Source organism: Nannobrachium achirus, assembly GCF_963921795.1.
Source record: "Nannobrachium achirus genome assembly, chromosome: 11".
Lineage (NCBI taxonomy): Eukaryota > Metazoa > Chordata > Actinopteri > Myctophiformes > Myctophidae > Nannobrachium > Nannobrachium achirus.
Window position 1 is genome coordinate 47,178,611 of NC_137820.1, and position 12,316 is coordinate 47,190,926.

Consider the following 12,316-nt stretch of genomic DNA (forward strand, 5'->3'; position numbering starts at 1 on the left):
TTCCTGTAGTCATAAGGTAATTCTATTACCTTTATTTATTTTATTTTTTCCTCAATACATTTCTTCGATTTTATTTATTATTTATTTATGGAATTACTTATAAAATAACTTTGACGTGTATTATTATTTGTAAACAATGTAGGCTACAATATAATCACAAAATAATCGTATTTTCCTCAAGACATTCTGCAATGCCTCACCAAATAAACTTTAGGTAAAAATTACTTCATGACCACAGAAACGTGTCTTTCATGAGGTACTTTTTACCTAACGTTTATTTGGTGAGGCATTGCAGAATGTCTTGAGGAAAATACGATTATTTTGTGATTATATTGTAGCCTACATTGTTTACAAATAATAATACACGTCAAAGTTATTTTATAAGTAATTCCATAAATAAATAATAAATAAAATCGAAGAAATGTATTGAGGAAAAAATAAAATAAATAAAGGTAATAGAATTACCTTATGACTACAGGAAGTCCGTTAAAATGCTTTGTTATGAATCCTTCTCAGTCATATTACTAGATTCTAGCGATCAATAGACTAACTAGATTATATTCTTCTGCTTTCTTATTTTTTATATATATACCACGATGCCTTGTTGTGTACATACTGGCTGTAATAACTCCAGGAGAAAGCTTTCTTTTGCGCTAAAGAAAAAGCTAAAGGAAACGTGGTAATCACGCGAGACGCGAGACTTCATTCTTCTTCTGTGAGTACTATTGGGATCATGTCAACAACGGCCATTTCCCTCAACCCGCGATAAAACAGTGGATTACTGGCTCTCAATGAACTATAAATAGCAGATTTATGAAGAAAAAAGTAACTTTGCAGCGGTGAAAATTAGCGCTTTGGGAGAACCACAATTGACCGCCGTTTTGGCTGTGGGAGAGAGATCTGAGGAGTCCAGGAGAAGTAAAAACTGGAAGGACTATGATAAAAATCCATCATACCAGGTATGTACAGACGTGATAAAAGGCTGATTAAGGATTAATATGTTTTATTCTGGAATTTTCCTTTAATGCTGTCAATACATGGATTGACTTGTTTACAGAGACTGAGACTTTTTGGGGAATTACCACTGTATAGGCTTATCGATCTCCTAGTCCTTTTTAGAGTCCAATATTCCTTTGTATTTACCTAAAGAAGACTCCTATGTGAAACTGGGCGGGATTCCCAAGGATATAGCTAGAAGGTAATCAAAGGACAAATGACATAGAAGATTCCTTTTTTATTTGGAACTTTTACTGTGCCGCTAATACTACTGTATACACACTCCTACACATACTATACAGACAATCCAGCCTCCAGTACCTGGACAGCCTATAGTGTCTAGAAAATAATGTCTTTCTCAATTTGTACTTGAATACCATATACATATTACTTCTATACTACTTAGTAACATGCATGAATGCGTACAAATGGAAAGGCAGAGGAGGAAAGAGGAGCTTGTTGACACTAGCTGTCAACCAAGAGTAGGGAGACCACATGCAACCACTGCATGTATTAATCATATTGTATTAACCTACTCTAGCAAACAGAATAGATTGGTTGTAGCTTTAATTGTTTTATGAGAATCTTTTCCCCCCTGCTTGGGAGCAAAGATGCTCATAAAACTTTTATACGATTACAGCATTATTACACTAGTACAGCTAAGCCTCACTTAAGGCAAATGGATCAAGACCTACTGGTAGCTGCGATAGCACGCAGCTATAAGAGGAGGGACACTTTCATTGACTAAGTGTGTTTACAAGTACCAGCACACACAGTATACAACTAACATTATGCATGCATGCTTGCCTGCCACACACTTTGTCCAATAGCGAATTTAGCAGCTGCTCTTATCCATAAGGTCGGATTTGCTATGAATCAAGTCAATTAGGTAGGGGAAAAATCGCCTAATAATTTCCCTCATAATAAGGGGGTTGTGACAACCCCTTAACTAAATCATGCCTTGAAAATCAAGTCAATGGTGTTTTAGATAAAAAAAAAAAAAGGAAATGTTACTTAATTAGAAAATACCACAGCCTTATCTGGGTGTGGCTTTATCTGGGCTCTCTGATCCATCACTATGACAACTATAGGCTACTGCATGTGACCCTCCACAGGTGTGAGTATTGGACCTCTGTCAATGATGACGCCATAAAGCTATTATGAAACAGACTTTGTCACAAACATCCTTCCCCATCCAAAGCCATCCCAACCCTATTATTGCGACCGTAGGTTGCATGTTTACTATGAAAACGGCACATAATATTGTCCATGCATCTCTGTACGTCACGCGGGGTTTGTCTGTGGTTCTATGGGTTTGTCTGTGGTTCTATGGGGTTTGTCGCTCTGACATCATGCTCTGATGTCACTGTGATGTCAGGGTTACAACTCTTAACAGAATGGGTTTGCCTGCTCTGACATCACGCTCTGGCTTGATATCCCTTTTTGGAGATCGCTGATGTCATCATCATGAGTCACACTTGCAAATTAATTACGTCCTTGTCTGTCTTATGCCCATATATGGAGATCCCTGTTCCGACAATATTAAGGGCATATCTGGGAAAGCCCATATTTAGTAACATCACATTGTTGACTATCATGCAGGGGTCTCCATATATGGGTAACTGGTCCGATATACATCACTGGCCAGATGGCCAAGAATTGGCGCGCATGTCGCCCTGAGGCGTCTTACTAGTTAAGTTAGTTATTAGTGTGACTATAGGGACAAGGACTGACAGAAAAAGAAAAATCTTGCATTCAACAAATGGCTCCCCATCACCATACTGAAATGAGTCAATAAGTCTATGTAACATTCATTTTTAGTAGTCTGTTTTTTCGACACCCCTTGAAGCTCTGTTATCAAGGAACACTGAAAAAGGTCCTAGTGCTTAGTACTAGTTACCCAAACATTGCTGTTTTATTAGTTTGTGGGTATTGTTTTGGCTGAAAGTGGCATTGAAATGACGAATCATACAATGCAAAATTCAGAACACTCTTGGAAGAACTCCAAAGATAGGCCTATATGCACAAACTTGCATTTTTTTGTGCTGTGTGTGACGTCAGATCAGGAATCTGGTCAGCATATAAGGTGCGGAGATGCCTGTGTCAACAGCAGTGGTGCCTTCTCAATAAGGCTACCTGCCGACATGTCCTGTTTTTGCTGCAGGCCTCGGTACAAGAGGCAGGTAGACAAAGTCTTTCCTGAAAATCCAGAGGATGGGCTGGTGAAGACCAACATGCAGAAGCTGACATTCTACGCACAGTCTGCTCCACAGAAGCTGGATCGCATTGGAGCCTACCTGTCTGAGTGGCTGTCATGGGATGTTGCCCGAAACAGACACGGGTATGTGTGCATAGCCATGGAGGCCATGGACCAGCTACTTATGGCATGTCACTCTCACATCAACCTGTTTGTAGAAAGCTTCTTAAAGATGGTCCTCAAGCTGTTGGAGTCAGATAAACCCCACCTGCAGATCCTGGGAACCAACTCCTTTGTGAAGTTTGCCAACATAGAAGAGGACACGCCCTCATACCACCGCAGCTATGATTTCTTCGTCTCGCGCTTCAGTGAGATGTGCCATTACAGCTCTGAGGACCCTGGCATCGACAACAAGATTCGCACGGCAGGCATCAAGGGTCTGCAGGGCGTGTTGAGGAAGACTGTGAATGACGAGCTACAGGCCAACATCTGGGACCCCCAGCACATGGACAAGATCGTCCCCTCGCTGCTCTTCAACTTGCAGAGCGGAGGAGGGGCCACAGAGAGCCGCTCACCCTCTCAGCAGGCGTCTGAGGAGGAGAGTCTTTTTGAGCTGGCGGAACGCTGCTTTAGAGAACTGCTGAGCCGCGCCACCTACGGCAACATCAAGAACGCCATCACGCCCGTGCTCGTTCACTTAGACAACCACTCTCTATGGGAGGGCAAGAGCTTTGCACTGCGCTGCTTTGAGATCGTCATGCACTCCATCCAGTCTCAACACTCTCATCTGGTGATTCAACAATTGCTCGGTCACCTGAATGCCAACAGCAGGAACTCGGCCATAGTGAGATCTGGGATTGTGGCAGTCCTACTAGAGGCAGCCGCCATTGCGGTCAGTGGCTCCGTGGGCATAGTGTTGGAGGTATTTAACACACTGCTTGGTCAGCTCCATTTAAGTGTGGACTATGATCTGACTTCCTACGTTGACGGCAGCGACAGCGGCGCCAAGATGAACACAATACACGAGGAGAGACAGCTGCAGGAGGCTGTGATCACGACCATTGGTTCATTTGCCAACACCTTGCCAAAGTACCAGCGTTCAGATGTTATGCTGTCTATCATGCGCAAAGTCCTTGACCCTGTAGTCCACCCTGTGTTGGCCTCCTCAAGCTTTGGGCCGGAAGGCACCAGGATGATCCAAGTCATGCTTCTCAAGTCTTTGGTCCAGATAGGAGAGTGTAGAGAGACAGGAAAGAGGAGTCAGGTTCGAACTCGGGCTCACAAGGAGCACATGGTAACGGCAGGCTTCCAGACCTCCAACATGTTATCAGCTTTACCCAGCTCCATCCTGGGGCCTCTGCTCTCCTTCTCTCTGACCGAAGACCCAGAGGTTCGTCTGCTGGTGCTCACCATCCTCCTCAGTTTCGTAGACCGACACGACAACAGGCCCAAGGTCTCTGCCATAAGTATCATCTCCGACATCTCGGTGCTCAAGCTCAAATATGACAAGTGCTCGAGGCAAGACAACCTGTTCATGAAGAAGCACGGTCAAGAGCTGTACAGGCACATCAACCTGGTATGCAAGGATCCCAGCAGTGACCAGAGACACTATGAGACACTCTTCACCCTGCTGGCTCTGCTCAGCATGGAGCTGGCCAATGCGGAGGTGGTGGTGGACCTCATCCACCTGGCGCTCACCCTACAGGATTTGGCCCTGTCCACTGAGGAGTCCCTGCCAGTGTACAACCGTTGTGCTGTGCACGCCCTCGTTGCTGCCTACCTGAACCTCATCTGCCAGCTCACCACTGTCCCTGCCTTCTGCCAGCACATACACGAGGTGATCGACGTTAGACAGAAAGAGACACCCTACCTCCTCCCCGAGGAGATTTTCGTAGAGAGGCCCAAGATTCCATCCTCTCTGGAGAAGGTGGAGGGGGAGGTGCTGTTCCTGAAGTCAAAGATCGCTGAGGTGTTGAGCGTCAGTGGCTATAACACAGAGAGACTGGCCATGCCCTATGTCTCACACCACACAGAGGAGGATGGACTGTCCAACAGGAAGAAAAGCATAGGAGAGGCCGTCTCGCTGCCAGAGGAGGTGGAGTTCAAGAACAACCCAGAAGAAGAGGAGAGGACACCAGCAGAGGAGATTACATTTGAAAGCCTAAAACATTTCCTCGTGGACACAGTAGGTATGGTGGAGCAAGAGAGGGAGCACGGGAAACAGGTGACGGAGAGGTTCCAAAACAAAGTGAATCAGATCTTCGAGACTGCAATGACACCTCCACCCAGCCCATCTGCCCAACCTGTACCGCTCTATGAGCTGAACTTCCCTAGCGGATTTGTGTACTAGTCCGAACAGTTCACAATGAGGTGACCGAACTGCTTGAAATTGAAAGTTATCCACAGATAATGATCGTCACTTATGTTTTGAGGACAAATAATGGCCGCTGCCAATATTTTTTCTTCAATGCAGAAAACACTTGTAGGCAAAGTTTGAGTGCAAGGAGGGAGTTGAAAATCTCAACGTCTCCATGAAGGTGTAAGATTGAAAACGAACAAAGAGGAAAAGGGGCGGTGAAAGTTGACTTGGATTTGCTTTGGATGATCAGCCATTTGCATTTTATTTTGATATCAGCTTTATCTTTTTTCTACAACAAATGTTGAAATAAAATGTATTGGATGGACAATATTCTGTACTAACCTCAACAAAGGAATGAACCTGAAAGAGATGTTGTATTCATTAGAGAATATACTGTATACACCCATTAATACCGGGGGAATGTCTGTCATTTTAATGTTGGCTATTCAAATATAGCAGATATGCAAGCTCTGCTATTTTTGAATGTTTTTGATATGCAAGATCTGCTATTTCTTAAAATTTTTGAAAAATCTTGAAGGTTTGAGAACTATACCAGGTCTTAATGGGTTAATCCCAATGTGTTGGTTCTTCAGTTATGCAAGCTGTGGTAAAGCTAAGGAAATGTCATAATTATATGCATGTTCATTAAGTTGTTGTCATATAACCACAAGATCCATCCTGTTGACTGAATTGATGACACAAATACAAGTCCATTAAACAGTCAGAAAACAGATTCTTCAAAACAACTCTTCACAAGGTTGCAGCAACATTGCAGCAGATATGTATATTTTTTTAAATGGTGGGACTTTGATTGCTCTCTCTAGGTGCTGTGCTGTACCCTGTGGTTTGAGCAGCCAGTAATTATACTGTAGCATGGTAAATCATGAGACTCCCAGAGGGAGCATGGGTGTGAGAGAGGAGATTAACATTTCCCACAGCTTAATAAAATGTGATGTGTGGTGATGGAGCTTCAAGTATATCGACTTCAAGTATCCAGTCCAAATGAGCTGATCACACAACATCATTCCATTAGGAATCAAGATGAGCAAGACCTATTCATTTATCAGGCTATAGGGAGAGAGAGAAAGATCATATCTCCAGTCAGTGTTGTGCAAGTTTACACTTTACAAGAGCTCTTAGCTCAAAATTCAGATTACGCATTCAAATTAACTAGTTGGCATTTTTCCAAGTCTTTTATTAAGTGAGCTGCTGATTCACTGCCCCCAACACTACTACTATATGATCGATTGTTTAATAGCCATGAAAAAAAAAACAAGTTTTTCCATATAAACAAATACACGTATTTTGAGAAAATATACTCAGAGATCTTCTGAGATGCTGAGTGCTGTTTTTTGTTTTACTGAAACGTGCACAGCTGATTAGAGCAGAGATGCAGTGTGCGATCACTTGACTTTAACTTATAGACCACTTGTGGCCCTGGTGCTGATCCTCATCTTCATGTGTAGGTTATCTTTTCATCCCAAATGGAATCTCCCCATTTCATATCGTTGCTGTCGGGCAGAAACCTCTTATCTCCATATTTCAACTTTTCAATTTATTTTTGAGTGGTGCTCCTGGAAGGAGCTAAAGCTCCAACATCTGGCTTTGTCAAAAGTTTTATGTACGCCTGCAGATTCACATCCGACCTACATCTTTGCACAAAGCACCCAAAGTTTGTTTTACGCCCAGGATCACATTGGCCAAGCTTCGGGGGACGCTTAATGAACTTAACTTATAAATAGCACCATTCACTTCACACTAGTGATTATGATTTTTCTGTGAACTTGTAGATCTATATATACTAACTTACCCTTCCTCCTATACTTACTCGTTATGTTCAAAAAAAGAAGAGTTGTAATAAATAATGGGGATTATGTATGTGTTCAAATGTATACAACATTTATCATGTCCATGCGTTTAGTGTTGTCTTCGTCATTGAGCATCAATATTCGGAATTGCTGAGCGTTCACACCCACACGTGTTAGTGATTGACCTTGTGATTTGTTGACAGTCATGGCAAAGCAAGGCCATACAGGGAACTGTTTCTGGAAGAGATTGAAGGGGAACATGTATTCTGAAGGTGAGATTGGAATTCTGGGAATGAGTAGCCCAGTGCCGGCATGAATTCCAGATACCAACTATGCAAGGAGAACGCGAGGGTGGATTTCCTGCAGGATGTAGCGTGAGCCATTACAATGGCCACGTATTGTATCAAAGTTCATGCAGTAGCATTACGATCATACCAACTTTGAGTGATAGGCGATGGGTGGCATGCCTGATGGACAATGTGTTGAGGAATTCCACTGAGTATTTATGGCTCTCATGTGCGTCAATGGTGTCCACACACACACACACACACACACACACACACACACACACACACACACACACACACACACACACACACACACACACACACACACACACACACACACACACACACACACACACACACACACACACACACACACACACACACAATGGTTTTGTACACACAAGGTTTCCACCCCAATGTTATGTGACATGAGGAAAGTGAAGAAAAATATAGGCTAAACATTACGTCTCTGGATCCTAGTTTTCTTTGTGACAGTCATACATGTGGTAATACACTGGTTTACACTGCATTCACCACAAGCTTAGGTTGACATTTGCAATCCATATACAGTGCATCATTTGAAAGGACCAATGAACAATCAATTATGGTTGTGACTGTAATTGTTTCGCTCTTTGCATCATGCAGCCAGCCAATAGAAACATTTGTTAGAATGCATTTACCTCTTAGAAGCTCCATCTTGTCACATATAGGTTACTTCAAAAAGAGAAGCTGCGTGAGATTTGAAGTTTGCTGCGAGGCAGGAGATGCTTCGTTGATGACATTATACAAGCATAGCATCGGTGGCGATTGATACTGTATGTTGCTAACGTGCTAAGTAAATAGCGTAACAATATGTCATACTTTTCTATCTTGAGGGAAATGACTCCATTGGGCAAGTGCTAATGTGACTGTCACAGTACCATGTCCTCTGAGGTAGGCTACTGGGGACACTAATGGTAAAAGACAGCCTGCCCTGCTAACCGGCTACATCAGTGTAAACCGATGGCAGAGTTTTGTAGTGTCTGATGGCAGAGCAGCCAGTAATTATATTAGAAGATGATGAACCATGAGCCTCCCTGAGGGAAGCCTGTGTGAGTCTGGAGATTAAACAACACATCCCACAGTTTAATGAGAACAGAGACATTTTGAAACACATCAATGCCCGATGATTACCGCTGAATCTGAACCAGCTGGCACCACTGCAAAAAGATACCCTCCATATCTCTGTGGAGAGTTTTAACATTGACTTTTCTCAAGCACTGTGCCTAAGAAAGTAAAGTGTGCGATAAGGAGGGTTTTACTCATCCAGGACAGAGCAGAGTATCATTAGCAGGGAACTTTTGCAGTGATTTTAATGGACTGCGCAACTGGAAATCAGGCATCAAAGGTTCCAATCTACGATTAATTTAAGAACCCGAAAACATATGGACCTGCTGAGATAAAGTCGAAAGGAAGGCCGATCTTTCTTTCGACCTGCATAATGTCGTCCTCGGACCGCATGTCATATTCACCACAAAACAAATTTAGAACTGCACTCTGTCGAGGTGCGCATTGTGCACAAGTAGGCCATGTATTTACGTACGGCCTACTTCTGCGCCAGCAGAGCGCTCACCACTGGCAATGCCAGTGACATTACCACTGGCATCACCAGGAATGCTGGTCCCTCATTTGTGGCGTTTCCATAAAGCCACTTTTTGAGCATTGGCTTATTCGCTAAATGTTTTTATGGAATAAACTTTCATTATCCGAAAAAAAAATTATCCGCTTGGAGGAGGAGGATTTTGAGCCTTTATCGAATAAACTAAATGCGCATAAGTGAATGGAAATGGGTCAGACAATAAATGCGAATAGATTATGACGTTCTGGGTCCATATCGTCCTCCAATTTAACACTTTCCCCTGCCGCTTTACGTCCATGTTAGCCCACAAAACAAACCGGTTGTTTGTTACACACGGAGTGACACGGACCGTGTGTAAATTCTTCCGTTTTCACCTCCCGGAGTCAAGCCATCGGTGGCTAACCCTTCCTCATCACACAGTGTTGCGTGCCTAAAGTGGCCAATCTACAAGCTCACAGCAGCTCGCATCCACGTCTCCGCGTCGCGTTGTGAGCTTGCAGATCGGCCACCTGACCTTCCAGAGAACGCTGAAACTTGCAGGATGAGCACTGTGCAGCGACGGACCGCGGTTTTCCCGGTGAACGCAACGGTGGGGGCGCGGGAGTGTAGGGAACTGTGTAGGGAACCACTGCACTGACTATTGTCGATGATGGAGAGGTTATATAGCTTTATGTATTGAGAGGAACTCTTGCCAATTTCGTAAGAGACTCGTCGCCAATTGTAATATTTAAAAGTTATTTGGGGCCATGATGATGACTGATAACAGATAACCCCTTCTTCCCACTACTAGACAGCGACCGAGTCACAGCAGTCAGACGTGCAGACGGTGCAGTGCTCAGGTTCGGTCTGAAACAAATCAGCCCGATCAACCGATCAACTTGCGACCGTCGCTAATTCGAATGACACCTGCAAATGGAAACATGCTAAATTCGCTTTGTCTTAATGCGTATTTCTGATAATTCGCTTCCCTAATTCGAATAAGTTTATGGAAACATGGCTATTGGCTGTTAATGGCTACGTTGCCAGAAATGCTGGTCCCTGATTGGTCTACGGGCTTAAACAGTAGTAGTACTTGCGCACTCTGTTGGCACAAGTCATAACTAAAAGAAACGTTTCCTTTACTCTCCCTCTTATTTTTTGAGGCATCATGTAATAGCAGGGGTGTGGACCTTTTCTATAGTTCAATAATCAGTTTAATCACTTTAACCCTATATACGCTCTGTCCCAACCAAATAGAATTCTGGTTTAATTTCCATTTCAGGACAGGATGTAGAAAGATGCCAGAATGCATGCACTTTTAGGCTTCATTTACGGTCTGTAGAGTATATGGACCAACAGAGCAGAGTAGAGTGGAGTTGAGTTGAGACGGTACCATGCAGTGGCAAAGTGCCATAGCAATTGTATAAAATAGTATACAACGCTTGCCCTGCGTGCACATGAGTTCACACATGTGCGTGCGTGTGTATTTTTGACAGGTTGACAGGCAGGCCATAAATTGATTGATGATATTAGACAGTGCACATATAGGATTTATGAGAAGGTCATAACATCCACCACCCCGCTACCATTCCTCCGCTCATTCCTTAGCCCTAACTGACCCCCCCCCCCCCCCCCTTCCCCTTTGTAGTGGGTGAAGTGAGTTCACACCTCCATCCCTTTGTCCAGTCTCACATACTGTGGGTGAACTTGTAACACTTTTTTGAAAATGCTGTGGTGCCTAAGAGCCGAGCTGTCTAGCGGAGCCTTTGTCCATACAGTATGCCAATGCAGGGAGCGCCAATGGAGGTGGAAGGCTTTGTCCGTGGGGGCACTCTGTAACATTGTTACGTATTATTCTTTTACTAGTGCTTTTCAGTCTCTCTTTCTTTACCCCACACTGTCAGGGGTAGACTCAGATATGACCGGCTATCACTTCTGGACAGAGATCACTTCACACTGATTTCCTGACTTACTAAAATACCTGATTACATCATGGGTTTTGGCCCTGAGTGTGGAGAAGAAAAGTGTGGTATAAGAAACCAGGCTGCAGGATGGGGTTTATATAGCGTGTAAGATGGCATTGCCACAGATCAGCTCTGCCCGTCCATACAATCCAAATGTAAGATCCCTGGACAACAAAACGTATCAAGCTGCGGGCTCGTGTGATATTCAACGGCGTAACAGCGGATACGGTATGTGCATAAATGCACCAGGCCGAGGGCGTGAGGGGGTTATTTTCATTACTTGTTGTTCAACTATTTATGGCTTATGTGGTTAAGAAAACTCCTCCAATGAAGAAAAAGGAAATGTCCGCACACGATAGGTTGCTCTCCCGTCTTTTCTTTATTCTTTAACCCAAACAACAACATTTAAGTTCTTGATGAAGCGAAACATTGTTGTTTGGTTCAAATAATAAAGAAAAGACGAGAGAGCAACCTATCAGTTGTGTATATAGTGCTGTGAGTTGGGACTCATAAGGCGGCCGGCCCTGACGGGATAGCCTCACGTGTCCTTAAGTTGTGCTACGACCAGCTTTCGGGGGTCTTTACTGACATTTTTAATATGTCCCTGTCATTGTGTGTGGTGCCGTTGTGTTTCAAGGAAACCATAATTGTACCCATAGCAAAGAAAAAACCTGTCGCCTGTCTTAATGATTATCGTCCTGTGGCTCTGACCTCTGTTCTTATGAAGTGTCTGGAAAAAATGGTTATATCACATATAACGCACATTATCCCTGCCAATACTGATCCATTACAGTTTGCATACTGTTCTAATAGATCAGTCGATGATGCTATTTCTCTCGCACTACACATTGCCTTGAAACATCTGGAGAAAAATAACTCTTATGTCAGACTATACTCTTCATAGATTATAGCTCTGCCTTTAACACGATTGTACCATCTAAGCTTGTGTTGAAACTCAGGGGTCTTGGTCTTGGCAGTAGTATCTGTAACTGGCTGTTTGACTTTTTGACAGGCAGGCCACAATCTGTGCGAATAGGGAACAAGCATTCATCCAAGATATTGACCAGGACTGGAGCGCCCCAGGGCTGCTGCCTCAGTCCCTTGTTGT

General features: G+C 43.5%; 1 protein-coding gene across 1 annotated transcript; it reads left to right on the plus strand.

Moving 5' to 3' along the window:
• Positions 1 to 3,230: 3,230 nt before the first annotated feature.
• LOC308294395 (protein EFR3 homolog B-like) lies at positions 3,231 to 5,543 on the plus strand (the record flags this gene model as incomplete). Its single annotated transcript, XM_080737128.1, has 1 exon — positions 3,231 to 5,543. One exon carries the CDS (start codon positions 3,231 to 3,233, stop codon positions 5,541 to 5,543), a length of 2,313 nt encoding a protein of 770 aa, XP_080593254.1.
• Between the last annotated feature and the right edge of the window lie 6,773 nt (positions 5,544 to 12,316).